Source organism: Lepisosteus platostomus, chromosome 9 (genome assembly GCF_059453375.1).
Source record: "Lepisosteus platostomus isolate fLepPlt1 chromosome 9, fLepPlt1.hap1, whole genome shotgun sequence".
NCBI lineage: Eukaryota > Metazoa > Chordata > Actinopteri > Semionotiformes > Lepisosteidae > Lepisosteus > Lepisosteus platostomus.
Genome location: NC_142619.1, coordinates 31,788,922 through 31,815,510, shown reverse-complemented (window position 1 = coordinate 31,815,510; position 26,589 = coordinate 31,788,922). Strand labels below are relative to the sequence as shown.

Here is a 26,589-nt window from a genome sequence, read left to right as displayed (position 1 = left end):
TTTAGTATGATATGAAATCCAGACAATGTCTCATTCTGAGAATTATACATTAGGACAGAGTACAAATACTGTTCTATGCTGCCATACGAAAAGAGCTCTGCCAAACTGGGGATAATTTAGCCAAGCCTGCCAATACAGACTGTGAAAAGATCGACGTTCCTTACACCTCAAAGTTTAAACTTTTAAAATGAGAAAAGACGAAAGAATTAGAGAGCCAAGAGGTTCCCTTTTCCCCATCTGGATACGTCTATAGAAATATCAATTGTAAATTGATACAGAGGAATACAGCAAGTTAAAGCTTCATAAATTACCTACCTAATGTTTCACTCTCACAGCAGCACCAGTTTAACACATGAAGTAATTTCAGTCATTTAAGAAATGTTATGCTTAAATACAGGAATTGAGGCTTTTTCTGGCTACCATTAACTCATTTTAAGTTCTCAGCGAAAAATGTGACTTGCAGACCCATCACCACCATACCTAAATATATTTGGCTAATGCTTTCAGCCAAAGACTTACATTGGCACCCATTTATAAGGCCACGTATGTGACTAGAACTCTTCTGATAAAGTAGTCACTGCTGAGACTAGGGCCCTATCCACTGCTCCAGTGAAACAGAATACTGCCTTCAGAAATTTCATTACCTCTCATAACTGGGTAATAAAACTAACCCAAGCTCAGAATATACAGATCAATAAGTCACTTTATTACATGGAAGGAAAAGAACATTTGTATTAAAGGATCATGAGTTGCAATAGTACTTAAAGGAATATCCTACCCTGACAGGATAAAAGAAGGGGTTTGTTTAAGTATTCAAAATCCTAAAAAGGTAAGTTACTTTTAAACAAAGAACAGGACATACTTCTCTACACAAAGGATAGCCGGAGTATGGAGCAAGGTAGCCTCCCCTGTTGAGGAAGCTAATGTCCTGGCTTTCTTCACAATATGTCTGCTCAGAATCCTCTCACCTCTTCACAAAGAGCACCCACATGAACTTAGTGGGCTAAAAGACCACTTCTCATTTGCAAACTAAGTTCTTTTGTAATTAAAATAGATGAAGGAATGAAACAAAGAAAATGGCCAGCCATCATTAGAATGTCAATTACTTCATACTAATGCTACCCATAGTATATCCATGCATTAACTGTATCAATTCCTGGTTTTGCACTCTGAAGAGTTTTGTTGCTACCTAATGAAATAAAAGGCTTCTATGAACTTCTGTTCTGTTAGGTATAAGGTAACCTAACGTTTGCTCTACCTAATAGTAATATCCTGCATCCTTACCTTTATTTATTAAGCTGATTTTAGGAAAATGGGCATAGAGTTCCTCAACTTTAAACATTTTTACATTTGTGAGCCAAAGCAATCGCTTTCATACTAGGTGAATTATGTAAAACATCAAACCAATGCAATATCCCAATCTTAATGCACTTTCAATACGCAATTTATACTTTTAAACTGTGCAAAATGCAAAACATTTTTCATTCCTAATTGTGCCTTGTTAACCAATAAAGTAATGAGTGCAGTATGAAAAGTTGAGATATGTCAGTAATAAATGATAGCCCTCCTGTCCCCTCTATTGCTTCCTGACAAAAACAAGAAACCACACATGGTAGAAGACGTGCTTGAGTTTATACATGGACACAAAAAACAACTGGTTTGCAGGTTTTAACCATACTCCAATGATGCCACGCAACGAGGAAACAGTCAAAGAATATTGCTGACAGGAAAATTGCATTGCAAAATCTAAGGCAGGGGTGTCAAGCGTCTGGCCCGCCAAGCCCATTTGTTTAGCCCATGTAGCAATTGCGGTCAGAGCCATCGGCGGGGATTCAATTCACGCTCTGAGCCCTAAGAGCCCACACACGAAGGAGGCACCCTTTGTGACGTTACAGTAAGTCTCGCATACAAAAATCCCTGTGGTTCTCTGCCTTTACCCAACCACTAGTCCGACATGAGCGCATATTGGCACAAAAACAACAAGGATAAATGGTCATTGCAAGACCAGTACAGACACCTCCTCCAAAACTCTCTTCAAAAGAGAGGAAGAAATTCAAATTTATTTGCAGAAGTGAATGAAAAGCCAACACATTCCTTCATTTCTACAACAGGAAGCTGTTGTCAAGAAGTAATATTAGATTAGGATTTAAGTTTTTGCTGATTTTACATGTGGTATCTGGCAAACAGTGTTTTACATTTTAAGTGTTTATTTCTTTTTGTCATGAGACATCTTTAACCTTACCTAGGGTAATCTTGAGGAACACAATCTAACGGTCAAACATAACACTGCCCACCTGTGACATGAGCTGGAGAAAACAGGCCTCAGTGTCAAGCACTGGCAAATTACACTTGCACTGAAATAAGGTATAGTGATGCATCACCACACCTGTAACACTCACCCTTCTGCTGGGTCCAACGCCAGAGCCCTAGGGCTATCCAAGTCCTTCCACACCAGGACCTGCCGGTGCTGCCCATCCAGCTTGGCTACCTCGATGCGGTTGGTCCCGGTATCGGCCCAGTACAGGTTTTTACCCAGCCAGTCCACTGCCATGCCCTCAGGGTAGTCCAGCCCAAACTCCACTACATGCTCCAAGGCACTGCCGTTCATGAATGCCCGACTGATGGTCTGAAAATAAAAGCAAAAAAGTCCACAACAAAGCCAGCAATAAGGAAGCGACTCTTCATTCAATGTCTGCAGCACCAGAACGTGCCGACATGAGAGGACTGCCACTGTTCTAAACCAAGCCCCTAATAGACTCAAAGCAGATTTGAAAAAATATTCAGTCGATTTTAATGTGTAAAGACGTGGGTCCTATTGCTCCCCGTCAAATGCACATTCATTTTGACCAACACGTGGCAGGGAAGGCAGCATGTAGCCCTTTAGAAAAAATAAAATAAAAAACAGCAGAACTGTCTATTCTGGTGGAAAAACTGAAAACAAAAATAAGCCATCAATTATTTTCTAGGCAGAGTCTCTGGGGAGCCCATTATTCCTGACAGCTCGGCGCTGCAGGCACACCGCTCCAGCAGTGAGGAGGCTGCTCTCACCTTCAGCGTGATGTCGGTCCAGTAGATGCGATTGTCCGTGACATCGAAATCCAAAGCGGAGGCTTCCTTCACTCCCGTGAGGGGGATGGCTACATTGTTGTTGTTGGTTTCCAGGGAGATGCGGCGAATGTCAGTATGTCTCGAGAACAGCAGAAAGGCTTCGGGGACGATACAGGTGCTCATATCACTGATGAGCTCCAGGCCAATGGGGCACGCACACTGCACGCCCTGGGGCTTGTACAAGCAGAGGTGGCTGCAGCCCCCGTTCTCATCAGCACAGGGGTTCGTACCTTGCAGGAAAGAGAAAACCATGTGAACTTTTAGTCGGCATCAGCCAAAGACTTTCTGCTCCCATTACCGAACCAAGGTCCTTTCATTTCTATTGTCTGTTGTATCTGTCCAATGCCTTATAAATCCAGTATTAATAAGTATTTTTTTTAATTTCACTTTAAAATCAAAAGGAAACTGCAGACATCTCTCCTCTTTAATTAACAAATTGATCTCAAAACCTCAGTGATTTTGTTATACACAGCCATCTGGTTTTCCTTTTGTACCTTTTTCTCCAAACTTCACTTATTTAAAGCACTTTTTGAATGTGAGCATAGAACTGCACAAAATGTGGAATAGCAATTAAGCTCTTAAATTTAAGTTGCCTCAGACACTCCAACACGTTTTCCCAATCATTCCTTTGGATAGGGGTCTATTTCGAAATCTGACAGCATTCAAATTCATCATAAGATATTTGCGGTAAGTGAATGATTCTCCACCTCACCTCCCTTCAGCCTGATCACACAGCTCTTTTTATACATTACAACGCTTGAGAAAAAGTGCCTGTGACGCACGAAATGGGAGTGTAATGTGCGAGCTAACCAATGCTGAGAGCAATGGGCAGAAGACTCATCCCGAGTGAAACAGATTCTTACCTATGATTTGGTGTACATTTGTAGCCTTCAGGCCCATCAGATCCGGCAGCTGGTCAATGATGATCTCGCGTTCTGCGGTACGCTTGTGCACGCGTTCAATACTTCGCCGTTGCCAGTCTGTCCAGTAGATGAAGTCCCCCAGCAGTGTGAAGCCAAAGATGTGGGGCAGCTTGTCCTCCACTAGGATTCTGCGGCCAGTTGCGTCCATGCTCATGACCTGCCACAGAGAAAGAAGGGGGCCTGTGTCAGAGCAAATGGCAATTTCATAGAGCGACTATCACACATACTCCATTAAACCTGGAAGCGTCAGAATTAGAAAAGCAGCAGGTCAGTTACAGTCATTAAAAATATAATATTTTTAAGCCCTTCCAGTCTTAACACAGGACAAGTTATTTAGAATCCATCTATCCTAAAGCTAATTTACCCCTTTAGGCAATACAAGCAAACTTCTCACATAGCTAAATAAAATTCAGGGATTCTCTCCAATGGTTATAATAGTCTGTCAATCTATACTTCAGGATGATAAAGGAAGAGTCCAGAATACACAGAGATTGAGTACAAAGCGAGCAGGCCATGTTCCATGCATATGAATGGGATTTGGTCATGAAACTAGGTCTACCCATGTTATACCATGCTCTACTGGATAATTAGATGTTACTGAATCAATACTATTGTGCAATACAGAGAACTTGAGTTTCTGACTCCATTGAAAATTATATAGCTGGATTAAGCCTACAATGGGGGGTAAAGATTTAATTTTATGGAACAAAGGGAACACTACCATCTACTGGTTCACTAATGCTATTTTTAAAGAACCTCATTTTGAATGGTCTCCAGACCAAGTGCTGTACTCAGGTTTTGATTAGCTTCTGAAATTCAATGCTTTGCTCATGACTAAATCATTACCTGCATCATGTTCTGCATTTTTGTACAAATCTACCAGTTTTTATAAAAGACTAAGAAATTAGTCATGCAAGTCATGAATAAAGTGCCACCATAAAGACAGCTGTTCTTTCTTGCAGACAACCTGCCCGATTGTTATAATGCAGGAAAGTAGAACATAAAGCAGCAGTACACTGTAAATGGATTTCAAGATGGCCTGAGAAATGCAAAAAGCACAGCAACCTGGCTATAGCTTACTGTGGCTCTAATAAAGAACATCTGTAAGAGCAAACAAACAAGGGCACATATGGCCACCACATTTACTCCAATCACAAATACACTTTGGAAACTTTAATCTTGAGAGCATGCATGCACACTACACGAACAGGGGAGCTGCTGTAATTAAACTATTTACCATCTCCAAACTGATACACAGCACTTGTTGATACAATGTTCCCTTTAACCTCACCTAGCAGTGATTACCAGGGTAGGGTACTGTTATTCCATACTTTCACTATGCGATAGTTTCCAAGGTCCAGCACCTTAGCTTGCTGGTCTATGGTCTTGGAATGGAAACAAAACACCCAAAAACAACTCAAATACAAAGGCTCATGGATGACTAATATTTTACAGAGCATATCTTTAACATATCATAAAAGAAATGGGTGGAGTAATAAAGCACTAGTTACCAACACCTCATATTGTTCTGAAGGCTGCATTTTAAGCAGTGATTGTCTGGCATACGGATCTTTGGAAAACAGTTTTTTCAGCAATATAGTGCATTCTCACTAAAACCCAGAAGCAGCTTATGAAACTGACTACAGTGAACAGTCAGTAAAAAAACATTTAAAATTTTCTAAACTAGACTGTCAAAACAAGCATAAATGCTGACCAACAATTGCTCAATCTAAAAAAAAAAACACTGCTCTTTATAAAACTAGCAAATAGTGAGGGGCGATCACTTTATAAGATGAACTTCGTGTACCTCATCAGGTGTGTCAAGAGACTCTTGGAGCAGACGTGTTCAATGAAAACCTTTTGTTCAACAATCCTCTCCCTTTTCTTAGCTCCCAGCCACCAGAGCTGCCAATTCTATGGACTTATGAAATTCTACACTCCAGAAAACTTGTTTTGTTTCCAGGAACTTTTCTGGCTTGCATTGCTGGCTGCCTTGTTTGCATTTTATTGTTTCCAGACTGCATAAATAGAATTTATCTAGAAGCTGCACGACGTAACAGTTCCTTGTAAGTTACAAACAGATACTAGATGGCTACAAACATGAAGAAGCACAAAGTCTTCTTCAGTATCCATCTAGGACATTATTTTAAAGACCAGCAAACAGAACAAAGAACAAAAACAATCCATTAATAATCATGGTGTTAACAGCCACAGGTTTTTCAACTGATACTGCATGTGAAGTAGTCTGTAAAGAAACATCTTAGGGCAAACTCAGCAGCCAGTGCTGACTGGTCAACCTTCGGCTTTAAATGACTACACAGGGAATTCACATTTTCTCAGGTCACTTGAGAGGCTTTAATCTATTTGTTAAATATATTAATCTCATGTGGTTTAAAACAATATACATATTAATAAAGTTTCCATCCTCAACCAAACAGTTTCAGCCAGAAGGTCTCCAATGGTTTGGGAGTTGTAACCACAATGTGGTGTGGGTTTCACATTCTGGGGCTATTCTAAACATTGAAAACCACAACTAGAGTACAGTCTACAACAGGAACCAGATGTGGGCTTTACCACAAACACCACCTCACTGAGCTGTGAGACCCAGGGGCCTGTCCAGGCCTCCCCCTCCACAGTCTGTAGCGACAGGCTGCAGTCTCGCAGGTGGAGATGCAGCTGTAACCCCTTCACCACAGAACTTGCTGCACCGCTGAAGAAGTCTTCCAATACACCGACAGGGAGATAAGGGCATCGCTGATGCGCTTTGCCACAGCCTGCGGCAAACCAAGCAGTAGTGACTGCAACAATCCAATAGCCGTAGTCACTGTAGTCACAACAGCTCACAGGCTCTCAGCCAAGTAGCACAAACAGAACACAATGAGTCAAGGAACTGGAGCGAATAAGGATATGTTTGGTATTGAACAGATATTTGTCATGATAAAAAGAGACCCGGGGAAAAGTGAGCAGGCTTGAAGAACTCAAATGCTGCTACTTCCTGTAGAGTTATAATACATCAGGGTGTCCCCTCAGGTGTATACAGGCCAGACGGACCGCCTAGCTAAAACTTGGCGCTGCCAAGCCCAACAAATGCGTGTACGCCGACCACATTTGCAAAAGAATCCACAATGTAAGACAGTTTTGTAGTAATATACCAGCCAGGAGCTGCAATGGCACATAAAGCGCATAGCTCTCAAGTCTCATGCACCGAGAACGAATCTCGCACCTTGGTTATCCTGCAGGAAATCTCATACACCATCACTAGAGTATCTGTACCTTCTACAGACGGTGGCTTTTATATGAACAATGACTGTAAATTGAATCAAAGCTGAAAAAAGGCTGAAACCTAGGACAAGAGAAAGCTAACAGTGGAAATTAAAAGTAAAAAGATTCATAAATCCCTTTACAGTCGTTTCACAATTTTAATGCCAATACTGAGCTAATTCTGTGATCTTGAGAACCAGAACTCTTCTTGATCCAGGCAGAACCGGGTTTCCCCAGGTTCTAGTTAAGATCAGTTCCCCTAGGTTGATATACTGTAGAAAATCCTGTATTCTTGCTTTAGAATATATCATAAACAGGGTTCTGCACCAACACCAGTGCAAGAGTCAAACAAGGCCAATGTCACAGGGCTCCTCCCCTGTGGCTCAGTGAATAGGCTAGTCTTAGCCCTTCCACAGTAAAAAGAGGGATTTTTGAATCACAGAACCTGAGTAGAGACTCGCTGCCATCTTTGAGCCCCAATGTCCCTTAAAACCAACTCTGTTATATACTAAACAAAAACCTTTTTACAAGACCATCTTCCTTCCCTTTCCTGGTCTGCTGCAGCTGTCATGAATCCTGCCACAGCAGTAAGAGCAGGGGTTATTCTGCATATTTCTAGAATTCTTCACCAAATACCATTGGGAGGCTGTGGGATGGAGTCCATCACAGGTGACTTGGGCAGATCTCCAGAAGCATTACCTCCTACAACAATTCCAGCTGTGGGGACGTTCTAGACATGCTCAGCAAAACAAAATCACATATATCACACACTCTCTCTTGACGTACAATGTCAGAAGCTACAAGTTACTACTGTGATCTCTACGACAGTTACTACCAAGCCAAAAACAAAATCTTCAGAGAATTCTGAACATTAACTAATTTACTATGCGGCAGTGAACACATGTAGATTATTTTTCTTTCTACTCCTGGTTTAACACGCTATACCCCTCAAACAGTTTTTCACATAAAAATGAACCACCCAACACTGAGACTTCGCCTCAAGATGAATTTCGATACCTGTACTGAAAAAGAGCCCCTGCAAATGTACAGTAATGGCCACCATTACATATAATACTCGGCATCTTCAATTCACCATCCTTAAAAAGAGGGAAACCAGACTTTTTACACTGCATTGCTCCTTTTTGTGACAAGAATTTATATTAAAATGTTTTATAAGAGGGCTCTGCAAGAGACATAAGGGCAGGAAATTTCAGGCTTTCAAAAAAAAAATCAAACCTACCCACAATTCCATAGGCAAATGAATATCTAGTGTAACTGCACCAGGGACCATCACATACGAATGGTAACACACTGAAAGTGCAAAACAAACCAGATTATAGAAGCTTTTCTTAGTTTGTAATTACAGAAACAGATCCTAGCATCAGTTCTACTTAATTGTGATTAAGTAGCCACAGCCATAAGGAGGCGTGTTCCCACAGCAGGCCTTGGTCACAGTTCAAATGTGTGTTGGCGTTTGGGAGAGTGAAAGAAAAACATGAATGTGGACTGACTATGACAAATTAAAAGGCTCCGAGTGGCACATTCATGTTCATGAAACAGCCAATGTTCACTTGAATAATGCATCTCGCAGGACAGCAACCCAGTGCAGAGGGACAACTTAAAAAATGAAAAGCAGCTTAAGCACAAAAGTACAGGAGAATCAGGGAGGTAACAGCCAGAAACACTGGAGCCAGTTTAGTATTTTAAGCAGGCAGCTTGCAAATGACCTGCAGGCTCTATGGAATCCCAAAGGATAAAATTCTATGCCAAGATAAGCAAGACCCTGAATGTCGTTCTACACATTTCATATCATTGAAAGCCAGTAATTTACTGTGATGTCTTTACTGCAGTTCATAAACTTGGCTTTTTTGGTTGCCAGCATATAGGTTCCAGTGGTCTCATGAGTAGAGAAAACTGCATGTTAAACAGTGCTTATTTCAGAAACGTTTCAAAATTTCACTTCATAAAACAGTTTTAAAAAACTGCACCTCTTTTGTGTGTGAGTGGTTCTCAAAATGAAAAAAATAAAAGCAGTTTTATTAGGTGCTGGCATTCCGCAAGGAATATTATGTACTTAAACAGGCTTAATATTCACAACTTATTACTTAAGTGAAAGCAGTACATACCAGACCCACTTGATATTGTACTGTTGTAGTATATGAAATGTAGAATCAGACTAATAGATTTCATATAGAAAATAGTCTAACAATGAAGTTATTAAAAACAGTAAACTCAGCCTACGCATGCTGATGCAGCTACCCACCTGAACTCTAAACAATGCTGTATTTTGCAGTGAACTAGTAATACTAATTTAAGGAATAAACTAGAAAAAATCATCACTAAATGAATAATAGATGGGTAAAAATTCATTTTAAAAGCTGTACCACTCAGAAAAACATCATACCTTAAATGCTGGACTAATTTTAACACTGCAGTCCTATAGTGTTGAACACATTCACTTAAGTTCACAGTTGGTAATCAGAATTGGGTTAGGGGAACCAAAATTGATAAACCTATGAAAACCCCCCACCCCCCAAAAAAAAAATTACTTCCAATAAATGAACACAAACACCATACTAAACTGAAATGCAGTAAAAATAAATCTTTAAAAAAAAATCACTAGCAAGAAACTTTTCAGAGTCTCCCTCTCCAGAACTTAAAACTAAGAGAATTTACAAGCATCTTGTTTAATTATATACTCGTGCCTACTCTGAGGCCTTTTGTCTGCATCTGGTCTTCCATTCAAGTATGACTGGTGACAGGCGCTCCAATTTTATTGGGAGAATCGTGGATTACTTAACAGCAAATTAACAAAAAGACTATTGCTCTGACCTTGCCATTTATCTAGAACTTTTATTCTATCTTCTAGAGACATCACTTTCAGCAACACCGGATTCTTCATCCTTTCTCATATGCTTAGGAACCATTTCAATGGCTTACTAACTACTGTATATAAAGATATTGTTCATATCTTTATATACATTGCTGCTTCACAGTGCTGGGCCCCAAGTTCAATTCTGGACCTGAAGTGCTCTCTGCATAGATTTATTTTTGGGAGTTTCCTCCAGGTGCTCCCGTTTCCTCCCTCAGTCCAAAGACATACTGGTGGCTTAACTGGCTTGTGGGAAAGCCGACCCTGGTGACTGTGTGCGTGTGTGTGTGCCCTGTGATGGGTTGGCATCCTCTCGAGGGTGTGACTCTGAACTGGATGATCAGTCAGAAAACGGATGGACATATTATGGATAAATTATAAATCACCATCACTGGATGGTACGATCATCTATCATGAAAAATGTAGGACACTATACAACAATCACAAGGGCAAGGGATAACTATATACTGTAATCATTCAAAATCAATAGTCTAAGTAGTGAAAGAATCCTGCAGGACTCCTCAGTAAAGGGATCACTAGAAGAGACTCTGCTGGACAATTTGCTGTTTGCCATCAACACCCAGAGGTGTGCTCATCAAGAAGATCAAAAGCATCATGCACAGAAGAGACAGTGCTAGACACCATAATTAACATCCGTCAGGGAAAAAAGGAAATGAATCCTTTTCAAAGCTGTGCAATGGTGTTGCCAGCAGCTCCCAGGTGTACAATAAAAACTACAGAAGGGTATGGTCCTTGAAGGATATACATACACACAGATAACGAGACTGTAAAAATGCTCCAGACTGCTAACTACGACTGCCACCAGGATGGACTGGTTTCCGCGTGACCGGCGAGGCCCATGCGTGTGGGTCACGAGTATCTGCTCTTCCCGCTGCAGCGACAGGCCTCGGTGCTCAGGAGGCCCGGCGGAACAAAGCGCAGCCTGGGCTCTCCAGCCGAGCCGATACGCCACTAAGTGCTGCCTGAGCTGTCGGACAAAGCCAGCTGCCAGGCTAGCCGTGTGCGGCTGCCTGCTGCAGGCGGCCAGATAAACCGGGAACAAAGGCGCCCCGCTGAACGGCCCCGCTGTTCGCCATTAACCCCCGCCGCCGCCGCATTATCTCCTCGGGGCCGAGCGAGCGGCACAGCCAGAGCCGCCGACACACAGCTTAATGAACATGCCAAAGCAGGGGCAACAAAACGCAGGGCTGCAGGATAACACGGGATAATACTGGTGGATAAAAGCTGGGAGAGGGAGGAGGGGCTGGGAGTAATAATAAGAAATGTAGACATGTTTGGTACATTGCTCTAGTATTATAAGCCGCTTCTAAATGAAATAGGAGGCAAGGAGAGTGCAACTACACCCGACATTGCAATCTGTCACACCTACACTGTATGAATAACTGTACATGCGCTTTAAGTTGGCCTAATCAGATCAATACAATTTAATTATCTTTGGATTTATAATAATTTCTCTAACTAGACAACTGCTACAGCTTGCCACAGTTCAATTACAGTAAACCTGTAATGCAGGGCCAGTTTTTTTCTGTCAAATACTGCGAGCCGAAGTTCACTTAATTCTAAACGGCAGAAGGGTCATATTTGCATACTGTATTTGCAAAAGGATGTCCTTGAATAAGCAACTAAATGCACTGCAAAGTAAAGCTAAAATAGTTTGAACAACTATACAGATTGAACATTTATTAAATATGAAATACCTCAACCATAACAGGTATTTTAAATATGTTGGCACGAAACTAATTCAGATGAGGATGAACTTGCTAAGCAATGACTGATTCACTGCTCTTTAGTAATGGCAACTTCAACTTTTTAAAGCCCCCTGTGAATGACTTGGAACCTCTCTTTAAGGATACTGTATTCCCTCCTCTCCAATACTCTTTAAACCAGCAGTCAGTGCCAGTACACCGCACAACAGCTTTCTGGGAGGGAGATCACGAGGCAACCAATTAGTGATGCTAGACTAGAGGGCGAGGCCACTCTAAAACAAACAGGTGGGAGGATGAGACAGGAAAGACTAACCATCTGACCAAGGGGGTATATTTTAAATGGACTGCATTTATGATCAATAACCTGCAATACCAACGGGCAATTATTATCATTCTTTTCAGAATAGCCTCACACTATGTGTGAACCGCTGCACACGCTCTTAAAATTTTAAAAGGTAACTCGAGTTACTACCTTCAAATCTCTAACTGGCAAACGTCTCCTTGAAGCTCTGAATCTTTGAACGGAGTTCTAGAAATGCTATTGCCAAAAGTCAATATTAAATAATGCGAAGGCTGTTAATCAATGTCAGCCTGACTATTACCAGTTAAAAGTTTTCATCTGAAATTTGTGGATACCCATAATCTTCCAAACATTTGTTTTCGCACAGCAGGGCAAAAATCACCCTGTACAACTCTAAAGTAACAATTTAACAGCAATGCAAATAACATGACAAATTTCAGTACGCCAACAGAAAAAATCAAAACCGGAGAGCAGCAAAGTTCACCACTGTTGCTCAATGGAAAAGAGAAGACAGCCCTCGATGTACCCAGCAACAGCCACACTAGAGCTGTGAGAAGTGTGATAGCCAAATCAGCTCTTTGCACCGCAAGAAATGTTTCTAAAGTTCACTGCATAGCAGATATACAATAGAAATAAAAGGAATGTTCAATTGTTTATAAAGCATTTAAACTCAAATTATAACTAAAAAGTAGCAAGATTTTATAATTACACAGCATTATATAAAACAGCTTTCAAAGAACACTGAAAAGTAAAAACAACCTTGTCCCTTTGAATCTAACACCCAATATATCGGCATATGCAGCCAGGTCTTTGACTGAGACCTTCTATTGTAAACTTGGTCCCTGCTGCATCTCGCAGAAAAACCTCTTGAACTATCAACTAATACAAACTCCATGCAAACACATGCAAAACGAACCTCAATTTTGTCTGTCTTGGCATCCCCCCAGTAGATTTTCTTCTCGGCGTAGTCCAGTGCCAACCCATTGGGCCAGCCGAGTGATGTGTTGACCATCACCACCCTGTCCGTTCCATCCAGAGCAGCACGTTCAATCTTGGGAATTTCTCCCCAGTCTGTCCAGTACATATACCTGCGTTGAGAAGGAAAGGGTGTAAGGAACAAAAGGCATTAAGCAGAACACAGGCATCCCTCAATTTATACATTAATTCCATGAATACAGATGCATACAAAAACATTATGCCAAATACATAAATCAAAAATGAATTCCTATAAGATTATGGTTTATTTAAATCCCTGATTCCTGAATCCCCCCAAAAAAATCCCAACAGTTTTCAAACACTTGGAAAAAAAGCATTACCATTTAAGCAGAACACTGATGTATAGTTACTCCATCTAAAGCAGAATGCTCATCAACGAAGGAATCATGATGCGCATGGCAAAAACAGGTTCATATTAAACAGGTATAAATGTGTGAATATGGCAGATGATGCACTGAACTATATTCCTCCGACCTAAAGCAGGGTACTCAAAGGAATGTTGCTTCCTGTAGAAAAAACGTTAGTTTTTCAAAACATTCCAATACATTTGCACACTTTGTAGCAAAAAAAGTGGTTGTCTGTATATAGAGGGATCTTTATATGCATCAATATGGATATATATAATTTAGAAAACAGCATCATTCACTCAAAAGGACTTTATTTTTTTTGAAAAATGACTGAACTTTAATTTAGAACAGGTGGACATGCATCTGTAAAAATGAGTACTATTAAATACATTTGACCGCATCACTCTTAAAACTAGGTCTATTAATGTTCTTCAATCCTATGGTGGGTGAAAGCACCCCGAAGAGCAACAGATACCTTCCAGAAACGTCCCAAGGGCGAGTTGTTAAAAGCACTCGAACACACCCACGAACAGCCTAGTTGTGTGCCACCACTTGGAAAATCCTCATCACCTACTGACTCGAACCCGAGATCACACAGTTCAGCCTGTACTTGGCTCAGCTGGTGAAGGTTCTCTACCAAATGAGATCTCGCCACAAAAATATCTAAACTCACATATTGGGTAACTTTCAAGTACAGTCAAAATTAAAACTAACCAAGAACTTACACTACAGCATCAACGAGGAAGAAGGTACTCACCCAGACATAGGATCTAGGACAATAGCTCGAGGCTCATCGAGGTCTTCTGAAATGAGTATTTTCCGCATGGTACCGTTGAGCCGTGTCACCTCGATGCGGTCCGTGCCCGTGTCAGTCCAGTACAGGTTCCTGGCAATCCAGTCGACAGCAATGCCGTCAGGGTGATTGACCTGCGACGTCACGAGAAACTGGCTCCCGGTGCCGTCCAGATAGGACCTGCGGATGGCGTGCACCTCATCGTCCGTCCAGTAGATGTGACCTTCCACGGGATCGTAGTCAATTGCGATGGCGTGCCGGATGTCGTCCAGGTTCAGAATGATGTCGGTGAAGTCCGGCGTGTCCAGGGAGATCCGCCGCAGGTCTGTGCGGCGAGCAAGCAGCAGCAGTTCCGAGGCACCTGGACGAGAGGAAGAACATAACTACATAACTTCTGAAGGTGCTAATTTATCAAACCAGTGGAATGGACTTGCATGGAAAAAAAAACTCTCAAACAAGTTATCCAGCTGCGGAAAAGATCACGTTCTCTCTTATTTGCACACCCTAAAGTCTCTGAACCACATTGTGATGAAAATCATTGATGTAATGAGGGCAGAGGCTTACTTGGCAATTGTATACAAATGACAAAACAGAGTCAGGATAATCTGGCCACATGACAGTGAAAATCACCACAAAAAACACATGCGGGAGCTGCACTCTCTCCCCCTTCTGCAGGAACAGAAATCACTGCGGCGCTCCTGTCAGATTCCAGCATCTCCACTTTCACACTACCATTTCAGCAGGTGACCCTGACTTTGTACTGAGCACTACAGGAAAGCAACTCCCATATCAGTTTTTAAATAGTATACAAAAATGCTGAATCTAAAACCTCTCTCCCTACTTGCTATTTGACACATTAGTTCAACGAAAGCATTCAAGATGTCGCATGTTAAGGGGGGAAGCAAACAAATGCACTTGTGCCTCTCATTCCTGCACAGAAACATTTTCCCCCTCATAAAATTTGCTGAAATGAGTTCTGAAAAGAACAGTCGGGCCCACTTTGAACAATCATGCATGACCAACAGGCTGCTTTCTATTCAGAAACTGAAAAGTCCTCTTAAGGCCCCATCAAGTCTTACTGCCCTGCTGGACAACAAAAGATGCTTTTGCTAGTGGTACGAGACCCTAAAAGCATTTATACACTTGCTTTCTTTTCTACTTGATGATCGATATTTTCTAATGATTTCTTTTTAATGAGCCTTCAGCTCACAGACATAGATCATTTAAAGATATTTAAAGTTATTTTTAAGGCCAATTTAGAATGGACAAATATGAAAACACGCAATCATATTTATGAGTGTATGCTTTTGGCACATCTATAACATGAGCATCTTAGCAGTTGATTACTTTTAGAAGTCATTACTCTCCTGGCCAATATCATGCAAGCCAGACCCCTTTGTCCCAACAGTCTCCACTGACTACATTTATAATAATAATAATAATTGCTTACACTTATATAGCGCTTTTCTGGACACTCCACTCAAAGCGCTTTACAGGTAATGGGGACTCCCCTCCACCACCACCAATGTGTAGCATCCACCTGGATGATGCGACGGCAGCCATAGTGCGCCAGAACGCTCACCACACATCAGCTATCAGTGGGGAGGAGAGCAGAGTAATGTAGCCAATTCATAGAGGGGGATTATTATGAGGCCATGATTAGTAAGGGCCAATTGGAAATTTGGCCAGGACACCGGGGTTACACCCCTACTCTTTTCGAGAAGCGCCCTGGGATTTTTAATGACCACAGAGAGTCAGGACCTCGGTTTTACGTCTCATCCGAAGGACGGCGCCTGTTTACAGTATAGTGTCCCCGTCACTATACTGGGGCATTAGGACCCACATGGACCGCAGGGTGAGCGCCCCCCGCTGGCCCCACTAACACCTCTTCCAGCAGCAACCTTAGTTGCCAGACTCAAAGGGGTTAAAATGTTAGAGCATATATAAAGGGGCTAACAAATTAGAGTCCTTCTTCCAATGTTTCAAATTACACTACCGAGCTTTGTTTTCCAAGAAGGCATGTTCTACGAGGGTCCTTAACACAGACACAAGCATGGGCCAAAGCCAGACAATGAAGAAACGTCAGTTCTCATCAGTAACATGGGCTGGACTAAGGCAGCTTATATCATGCCTGACCAAACATGCAGTCTCACTTAATTTACACAGAAAAACACTGAAATGGTTAAAAAACAGCCATGAAAGGGGCATTGTCTGGTGGGAACATGTGGCTGCAGAACAAAAGCCTTCCTCTCCTTGCTCTAGGCTTGGGAATTGAAACAAAAAAAAAAAGAAGAGAAAATGGCTTGGCTGTAAATCAGAACTATTCAAAAAGTAAAGGTTTCCAAGGCAACTGCTGTTCCATTCAGGTCAGCCCACATCACCTTTGGCTACAAGGATAATTAATCAGAGATAACTCAAGGAAAGCACAGCTATGACATCCACATTTTTGTTCCCCACTCCTGCCACCCCACCCCAGAACCAACATGATACAACCACGCTCACAAAGCCAAATAACCATCAGGTCTGACAGCACTACCTGGAATGCATTACTGTTAGAAAAAAAGATAAACAGTGTAACCCCAACCTGTTTATCATGACCACTTCTGTGAAACTATCCTCTTCAACAAATCCCTGCGTTATACGCGAAGGAGGCCGTTAATACACCATGTCCTTTCCAATAAATAAGACATCAGTGTAAAAATACACAAAATACAGTTGCCTCTGGGCTAAATTCTAGACATATTTACATACAAAAACCAGGATGTTAACGGAGACTGAACACCATAGTATTTAACTGACCAAATTTGTGATGTACTTCACAATAACGGCAAATTAACTTTTGCTTTCAGTTGTATAAACAGGATACCAATTAAAATATTGCTTTGGAAGAGCTACTGGTAAAGTGGGAGAAGAGCTCCAATTCCTCTGCAAATATGACGTTCCCAATTTATCCAATTTTCCATGTCGAAACACCGATCCATTTCACTTGCTGACTGTTTACAACACCAACATTCATGGGATTGTTGGCTGCCCCACCAACAATCTGACGACCAATCAGCTCAACTGAAGAAATAGTCCAGAAGGAATCCAACTGCCGAACAGTGTCAGTTTTGTTTTTCAACATGCAGAATGGCTAAAACATTCCAGCTCCACTGTAGCATGAAATACTTACCCTTTTGGCTAGAAAGGAAACAAAATCCAGAAAAACTGGATCACTGCACATTTCTACATCATACCATTATTTCTCTACCTGAAAGAAAAGATTCAAACACTACATGGATGGGTTTCAGCTGAAAAGGGGAGGCATTTACACACCTGCATTGTGGTTCCTTTGTTTTTCCAACTCTAGTGAGATGTGTGAGATGTGTTCTTGGAAATTTTAGCTCAGTTCTGTTATGGTTTACTTCTAAAAACTTTGTTGGTTCAGGTTCCTGATGGGTTTTGTTTCTCTATTAAAACATTTTGCATAGAATTTTACATTTTCAGGAGTGAGTCCATAATTTTTAGTGCATTTTAAAACTATGGAAATCTTATTACAGGACAACCTATGAGGTCCACATTTCTTGACAGGGCCCCGGGCCTCATGTTCACTAGCTGCTGTAATCGGAAATTGCCAAGTAAGCTTGTAGCTACTAAAATATCAATGGTAACTGATATTTGTGGCTGAAGTTTGGCTTCTCAGTCACAAATGTTAGCCTATTTTTTCTCCAGGGAATCAAAAAGGGTTCTGATGTCCTAAATCACAACAGAAACACGAATCGTCTGTTCATCCAGTCTGACCACTCACACCAAAAGGGAGATAGCAGCCATATTAAAATCAATATTCATCTTGGAAAATGTGTGTTGCACATGTCCATTTTTTACTTCAAGGGAATTTCTAAAACCCAGCACCGCCTTGAAATGTCCCAGGGATTATGCCCAACACACAGTGGTGCCCATATCCAAAATTGCAGAACATGAGATGGTTACTTAAGGATAGATTTTACACATACATTGTATTCTGACTACGTGCAGTACAAATAAAACCGTCTTGGTTTAAAATCAGCCGTATGTAAGATTAATATTTAACCATTTTATTTAGCCACTTATTTTTTTACTTAAAATACATTAAACAAAAACAGCCTTTTACATTTATGGAAATAGTAATAATTTTATTCCATGCTGAAAAGAAAAGAAAGAAAACACAAGATCTCTGTGAAGAGACCGAATGCTGGTTTAGTTAGGCCCTCCCTGGGCCACTTGCCCCCTTCGCTCACTAAACCAGCATTCCGACACAGCGATCCTCTCTTTCTGTCCCCTGCTCCCGCCCCTCGCTCCTCCTCTCTCCCAGCTTTTGTTCTCCTGCTACATTACCTTTGCTTACTGCCCTGTCTTTCTCACACCTGAAGAAGGCTCCACGGCTGAAACGTTGCGTTTTCTTTCTTCTCTTTTCAGCATGGAATAAACCTATTACTTGTTCCTTTGCAGCCTTCCCATGCTGACACAGCTACCCCCCTGAACTTTTACATTTATTGCATATCTTGAAGTACGTGAAATGTCCAAATCAATAATACCATTAGATACATTTTGAAATGCTCATTTCAACATTTTCATATCTTGCATCATCAATAATGATGCAAGTATATGCAGACTTGAGAACTGTCCATCGAGTCATGCACAATAGCCAAGGGCATGGAGTGGGTACATGGCTGTCCATTATAATTCACATATCACATTAGTATGAATTACTGTAAATGGTGGTCCATAGGCAATGCTGTACAATTCCAAACAATACAACCGTTTGATGGCATTTCTTCTGCATTTCATTATTCTTTTAGGATCGAAACGTGTAGATCTTAGCTTGTGATGGGCCTGAAAATGTCACCTGAAGTCGCCGGCACTGGCATTTGGCATGTGCTTTGTTAGAACGCAGCACGCAGACGCAAAAAAGATGTGGTGGTTCAAGTAAAACACTCAACAACACACATTAAGGGAGGGACACCAAACTAGGGATTCATTTCCCACCAAACTAGAATTCAGTTCACAGCACTTTTTTCAACTCATCTCAGCCTCCCTCCTGTGCACCTCTGTAAATTCGGGAACATCCCATATGCCCTTTCCATCACGCTATCTGAAACAACCTAAATATATTCACACGAAGAGTTAAACATCTTGCCAGTCTCCAGTAAGATACAGCAGGAAAAGGTGCTGCTCTTTTGCCACTATTTCCAGAATCACCCATGGAAAAACTCAAGGGAAAGAAACGGAGGTGGATACCAAGGTGCAAAATACTTGAAACGATGACCTACCGTCTTTGCAGGTTTTGCCATCCCCCAGAAGCTGCACCCCAGTTGGACAGGCACACTGATGGAAGGGCTTCACAGGAGACATCAGACACAAGTGGGAACAGCCACCATTGTTCTCTCCACAGGGATTATTTGCTACTTGGAACACAGGACAGAGGGCTGACATGTGATACCTTTCTTAAGCATTACATATTTACATTGGTGATTCGCGTAGAGGTAACGCACTGCTCCGCCATTAACCAAAATGAGAGACAGTGAAGTCATTTAACAAAAACAGAAAGCCTAACATCTCCACTCAAAAGTCAAAACCAAAATAAAAATGGGCAACTGAGTAGGTATTTCTCATTTTATTCACACTATCAATGTATTCTCAGTCTAATAATTTCCCTACTTGCTTCTTACAATATGGGCTTACATAACTTTGATGAGGACAATAAAATTCTGCAAAATAGTATGGAAGTAGTGCTACTTAAAAGCACAAGCATGTTAAGGAATTTAGTTATGGTTCTACTACATTTGAGGTTCTGACTGTCTAGTTAAGGCACGCTGAATGTATATTTTGTACCTGTCCACAGATCTGTGTACAAGCATGAAAGATCTTTGAAACCTTCAGCTGCAGAAGAACTAGAAAAGGACTCTTAAGACACTCTGCATGCTCAAAATACAGGAATACTACAGATGTGTTATGGTTCTTTTTATATATCAGAATTTACATATTCAATATTCTACATATTTTCTATGTAAAACTTTAACATGGGTTAGACCTTATAAAAAAGGAGTATTCCCGATTCCCTGTGCAATGGGATCAGTTTGCCAAGACAAGCTGGGGGGAGTCACACCAGTAAGAACAGCTTATCTACCATATCACTCAACCTCAGCTGATCTGCTCACTGCAAAAAGTAGAAAACCTGGCTTTTCAATCATGTCTAAAGGCTGACATACAGTGGCGTTTTGACAAGGTTCAATCTCTGACACCAGAATGTGTAAAGAGTTAATGATCTGTTCTTTCATAAGAACAGATTTCATTCCTAACCATTAGACTGTGACAAGTTCTGTGATTTATCATATCGAAGGATGAAGCCTTGGTCAAAGCAGAACACCAAACAAACCAGCTTTATATGACTGCTCTGATACCTCATTTAGAAATCTTCAAATTTAACATTTGTTTGGAAAGAAGTTAAGAAGGAACTATGAAAAAATATTTTAACAGGCTATCCAAAAAAATGTATTAACTGTTGGATAAAGCTCATGGAAAAAATATCCTCAATGGCTCAGTATTTTTACTTGATCTGGAGTTCTGCATAGGAAGATCAACCTCAACCCCACACTATCCTGGTTTCTTTATTCTATAGTTAAGATTAATATAAACAGTGCCAGACAAACCATTCCACTGCAGCTATGCAGCCCGGGGGGAATAAAATAAAATGTAAACTGCAGAATTAACACTTGTGTAAGTGCCTTATCCCACTTGCCAGGTTTCTCAAAAGTATTAGAAATTCTCTGCATTCTGGGCAGGGAAAGAACAAAAGAGCTATTGTTCTCTGTGCCAGAATACAAAAAGTGATTATGTGCCATAATCATTTCTAAAGGATAGCATTAGGAGACAAGCCTTAGTAACACAGTTGCTTTTTATAAAGGCAACAAGATGTAATACCATAAGTACAAGTCACTCAAAGTCAGTTAGCTAAAAAAAATATACATGTACACCCCCTTGGAGCAATTCAACCTGATGTAACTCTTAATAATGACCTCATGAAAAATCTGATTTTTCCCACAAGCATATCATTTCAGATCTGGCAAAAAAAACAGGCATTATTTGATCATATACAGTCCTCAAGCTATAAACGACCAAGTCCTTACAGGCTGGCTGTCTCTTCTGGTTGAAGACATGGATGTCCATGGGGGAGAAGATGTTGGTGTGGACCTCTCTCCGGTTGCTTCCAGATGTCTTGTTACAGGAGTGGATGGAGTGGGTGTTCCAGTCAGTCCAGTACAACGTGTCTTCAAAGAGTGTCAGGGCAAAGGGATGGGGGAGAGAACCTTCCACGACCACTTCCCTATAGAAAAACAGCACAAGCCACTCATCCCAGTTCCCAGTGACCCACAATTTTAGAATACACAGCATGTTTTAGTTGGTAAAGCAGACAAAGCCTAATCGGAATCGAATTTTAGCATCAAAGAACATCTGTTATAAACAGCTACAGCACAGATAAACACACGCAGACCTAAGAATCCCTTGGCAATAAGATAATGGCAGCGGTTTTACAAACTTTTTTAAAAGAAGTAGTCCAGTAAGCAATACCTTGATGTGCCGTCGAGGTTGGATCGGTGGATGAAGTTGTATTTGGCGTCTGCCCAGTACAGTTTCTTCTCAATGTAGTCTAGAGTTAGTCCATTTGGCCAGTAAATATTGCGATCTATAATTATCGATCTGTTTGTACCATCCATCCCAGCACGTTCAATTTTAGGAACTTCTCCCCAGTCTGTCCAATACATATACCTTCAAGAACAAAACAAGGCAATATTAGAAAAGATTAAATCTGCAGTGCAGTTTCACTTCTGAAAATTTAATCATTAAGTTTAAAAATATTCACGGATTGAAGTGTTGGGTGGATGCAACTGGTGTTCAGGATGTCCTAAAAGGCATGTGGTAACAAGAGTTTAAGTTCATACTGTACTGCACCAGCACATCTTAATTTAATTGACAAAAACGTAAATTATACAACCTATGGTAAAAAAAGCTCGATGCATTTTCAAAGATAAAATGATGCATGCTTTGTAAATAGCTCAAAAGCTGTGTGTCAATTAGTCAGTTTGAATAAAAGCAAAATAATTTTTACCCCAAGTTTCCATTTAGTTTATTTAATAATATTTACGCACATACGTTGCCCTAACATGAATCAATTTCCTCACTGAGAGCCATAAGAGTAAATGTGATAAAGAGCTAACATTTATTATTGAGGAACTATGCTTACATCAAATTTCAATGTTTTTCCCCTAACTAAGTGGACCAGGAAAGTTTCTCAATAATGACTAGTCTTTTTGAGACAATATTCATATTTACACTAGAGTGCCTCTTCCACTAACACAAACTGCCCATCCTACTGAACACAGTTGACAAAGCAAAGGGGTAAAATGTTTATTTTGCAGTGGCACAGTATGCTGTCTACACCAAGGAGGAAGAATTCACATGCAAGAAAAATTCAGCACTTCACGCAACTACAGACTGATAAGGTTCATATGGATGGGCTGGAGTATGTGTTTCCTTTGACAAACCAGGGGTATTCAAAGATGCTAAAGTCTAGGCAGAGAACATCCGAAGAAGACAGGCAAATAGAAAGGAGCCACTGGTGCAATAGAGCTCAAAAGTACTGCATTGTTAAAAAAAATATATGTTTAGATAAAGCAAGCCCATGCAGTTCAGTAGAGAAAAGATTGAGACCTTACAGGGGGGTCAACCAGCTACAAACAGAAAAATCACTGCATAAACAATGAAAGCATGGCACTTCTGGGCCCTCTTGAAAAATAACTTAAGGCAAAATCAAATTAACAAGCAATTCTATTTCATACTTCAAAAGAATATAACCAAAACCTATTTATATGAAGCACCTTTCCAAACCAGAGGACGCGATGAAGTAAAAAAAATCTAGCAAGAACATACAGAATAAACTATAAGGCAATTAGACATAGGTCCTAGCAAAAAAGTGAGTTTTAAGTTTACACTTGAAAAGAGTTAGTCTTTCACAGAATCAGAGGGAGGGCTTCCCAAAACAAAGCAGCAGCAACAAAAGATTTAGTCTTGGGTACTGTGAGCAAAGAACCAGCCTAGAGAGAAGAGAGTGTAAACATGTAGGAGCTCAGCAATGTACTGTATGAGAATATCTGGAGCCTCAAAAGTCAGTAACAGGATCTAATATTGCATACATGACCTTACAGGCAACCAATGTACAGATCTAAGTGTAGGAGTGATTCCCAACTACGGGCGACGCCGGAATAAGGAAGCCATCCTCAATTACTTTGAGGTTCTTCAGCTTTTCCAAATGACAATTGCTGGCCACCAGAAAAATTTGTTTTGTCACTATTTTGCTTCAAGGAATTTGCCAATAGAAAAGAGCACAATCAGATTTCCTTGTCCAGACCTGGCAGAAGCCAGATTATTAAAAACATAAGTATGAACCACTGAGCTATTATTTTTACTTAAGTGCCCTACAGACCATCCAGTTAGTTTCAAATAGAGCTGGGCAATAATTCGATAACGATAATTATCGTGATATAATTTTCCTCGATATAATTTTAACAAAAGTTCGATAAATGTTCAATATATACGTTTATGCTTTGCGCGAGTGCGTGTTGCAGACCTGGCAGCTAACAGATTTGTTTAATGTTTCTGCTGTTTGGCAAGTGATTGTTGTGTTCTTAAAATAAAAAGTTGTTTAATTTACCAATTAACTGACTGGTTTCTTCAACTTTTACTCAGGAGAAAAAATCTGCCTTTAAACTTGAAAGAAATAATGATTTGACATTTATCGTGATAATTATCGATATCTACCGATATGAAATTTATCGTGATAATGTTTTTGGCCATATCGCCCAGCCCTAGTTTCAAAGATTGTAGTTCATGTACACCATAAATTCTATGTATACCAGAGAGAGGAGTGCTTAAAGGAAACTGAGCGAGTCTTAAAGGGGGTGATTTTATCCAAAGTAATAGTAAATGCAGTGGTAAAATTACTGACAAGGTCATCTGTTGGAACAAGAGGAGTAATATGGACAGCAATTTGGAAACCAGAGCAGTTCACAGATTTCAGCTTCCTAAAACACATTTTGTGAAAGCCTTTGAAGCATTGCACATGAAACTGAAAAGCAAACAAAACAAACATCGTTAACAAAACATTTGGATCACCATACATCATTTCAAAGAGATTTTTATTTCTATAGACTTGCAATATTTGTCATCTTATACTTTGAAACCTAAAATTACTTCTGAAGGCATTGGATGCAAATATAAAAATAAGTGCAAATGAGGGGCCTCAATCCTGCTGGAGATACCAAAAAACAGTGAATGAATCCATGTCAATTATCAGTGAATTACTGATGTGTTTACCTCCTTCATTGTCATTTCTGTATTGAATAGGTCTCCTCGTTTAGTCAGAGAAGTTAAAACTTGAAGAAACTTAAGGTTTAAAAAACCACATTTATCAACACAAACGTGAAAGCATCCTAAGACTTAAGAGCTGGTTTACCTGAAACATCAAGAGGTTTACATTCAGAAGCCATTTCAAAGTTCAATTTATTGACAAAAAAAAACGTCCTGCCACTCATGACAAAAGAAAAGCCCTCTATCACTCTGAAACATTTAAGAAGCATATTTAAGTGCAATAAAGATTTACAGGGTGAAAGAATTTCACCAGATTTAATTAAACCAAATTTCAAATCTTAAAAAGTCACATCCAGCAAGAGACTAGATTAAAAACAGTAAGCTAAGCTAAAACACTAACACTTTTAGCTCAGCAATATTGCAAATTGGCATCTTTCAGAATGCATAAAAAAAACAAAGCCATACTATTTCTAAAGATACTGGTTTCCCAGAATATGAATTGTAATTCCTTGCCAAATTGCGTTTTATCCCCCTCTCCTATATTTCAAACAAAAGTGTTCTAACAAGTCTGCACCTCATTTAAATAAAATAGCATTTAATAGTTTCAGGAATTTTACATGCTTAAAACCAAAGAACTATCATTTAAAACAAAGCAATACACTTTTGTTACGGGATTTTGGAAACCAAACCACATGAAAAACAGCTAAAATATTAAAAAGAATCTTTTAATCATCTTTCATTGTTTATGATAAAAAAACAAATTTAAGACCTACAACAGAAAATTGCCTGAAATATTTAATCTGGGAATTTACGTTCTTAAGTCTATCAGTGCCTTGAGCAAAATACTACTGTAGGACAACTGAAGTTGATTAACAGCTACAGAAGACAGGGGAATTTATTGAAAGTGTCACACAGTGCTGCTTGAACGTATGTGAACCCTTCTTCCATCCATCTTTGATAAATCTTGAAAACTTATCTGAACTCCAATATTTAAGATAACCCGAATAACAGACAGACATACAAAAAATGTTTAATTGTTTATTAAATGAAACGTGTTTAACAGAAACTCAATGGTTAATGGTTGTGCAAAAGTAAGTGAACCTCTGAATTCAGCGGTGGCACATCGTTTGTACGACAGCAACAAAACATTTCCTATAGATATATATAACTTCTGCACATTTTGAACTTAATGTTTCTGGTGCCTACTTGAATACTTCAATACCACAGACTGGCAATATTGCCAGTCTCTGGAATGGAACCATTGACATGGAAGAAGCTGAAAATGTCAACTGGACTCATCACCAGTATACTGCACTTGTCTGCATGTAAAATTAATTTACCAGCTATTGCTATCTGAAATAGGGATGTGAATGTTACAAATTAACTTCTCACAAACTCACTTCCAAATATCCTGATGAATGATCCACTTCTTTTTCCACAGATCTTACTTGATCCCTCAATAGATGCCATCACATGAAACTTGTCCCTGTAGTCCCTTCTATGTATTTTGTGCAGGAGTGCGCCTTTTAATACACTGTATGAGTGTCCAGATTCTTTATTCTAAACAAGGAGTAGGATCTTGCACAGAACTCCTGCTACAGTAACTTCAAACCATGCTTCACACAGCAACTGAAACAGATCCTGATGGCTGAGAAACATGAATAAGATCTCCTCATGAACTAGAAGATGTACTCTGAGTCTCCACATTCTCCCAGCACCACTGGAGCCTATCCTGTCTTGACAGTATTCATCCGGAGCTCTCAATCATTCAGAACCATGATGGCAGTGTTGCTAGACGGAAACCTAGACAGAAGCCGATCACTGATGGCGATGGGGGGCTGAATTTTCAGCTCCACTGTGGGAAGACAATTTACAATA

The 26,589-nt window shown here is 40.2% G+C and overlaps 1 protein-coding gene across 2 annotated transcripts in view; it reads right to left on the bottom strand.

Moving 5' to 3' along the window:
• lrp6 (low density lipoprotein receptor-related protein 6) overlaps positions 1 to 26,589 on the bottom strand; it is a 72,512-nt gene that overhangs the window by 22,374 nt on the left and 23,549 nt on the right. The window contains exons 3-10 of one of the 2 annotated variants that reach the window (XM_088644725.1): positions 21,916 to 22,113; positions 21,474 to 21,670; positions 19,617 to 19,751; positions 14,293 to 14,689; positions 13,109 to 13,280; positions 3,972 to 4,188; positions 3,049 to 3,338; positions 2,400 to 2,626 (exon numbers count right to left, since the gene is read on the bottom strand). In XM_088644725.1, coding sequence (XP_088500851.1) covers positions 2,400 to 2,626; positions 3,049 to 3,338; positions 3,972 to 4,188; positions 13,109 to 13,280; positions 14,293 to 14,689; positions 19,617 to 19,751; positions 21,474 to 21,670; positions 21,916 to 22,113 — 1,833 coding nt within the window. The remainder of the gene's footprint in view (positions 1 to 2,399; positions 2,627 to 3,048; positions 3,339 to 3,971; positions 4,189 to 13,108; positions 13,281 to 14,292; positions 14,690 to 19,616; positions 19,752 to 21,473; positions 21,671 to 21,915; positions 22,114 to 26,589) is intronic. The other variant, XM_088644726.1, reaches the window with a different exon arrangement.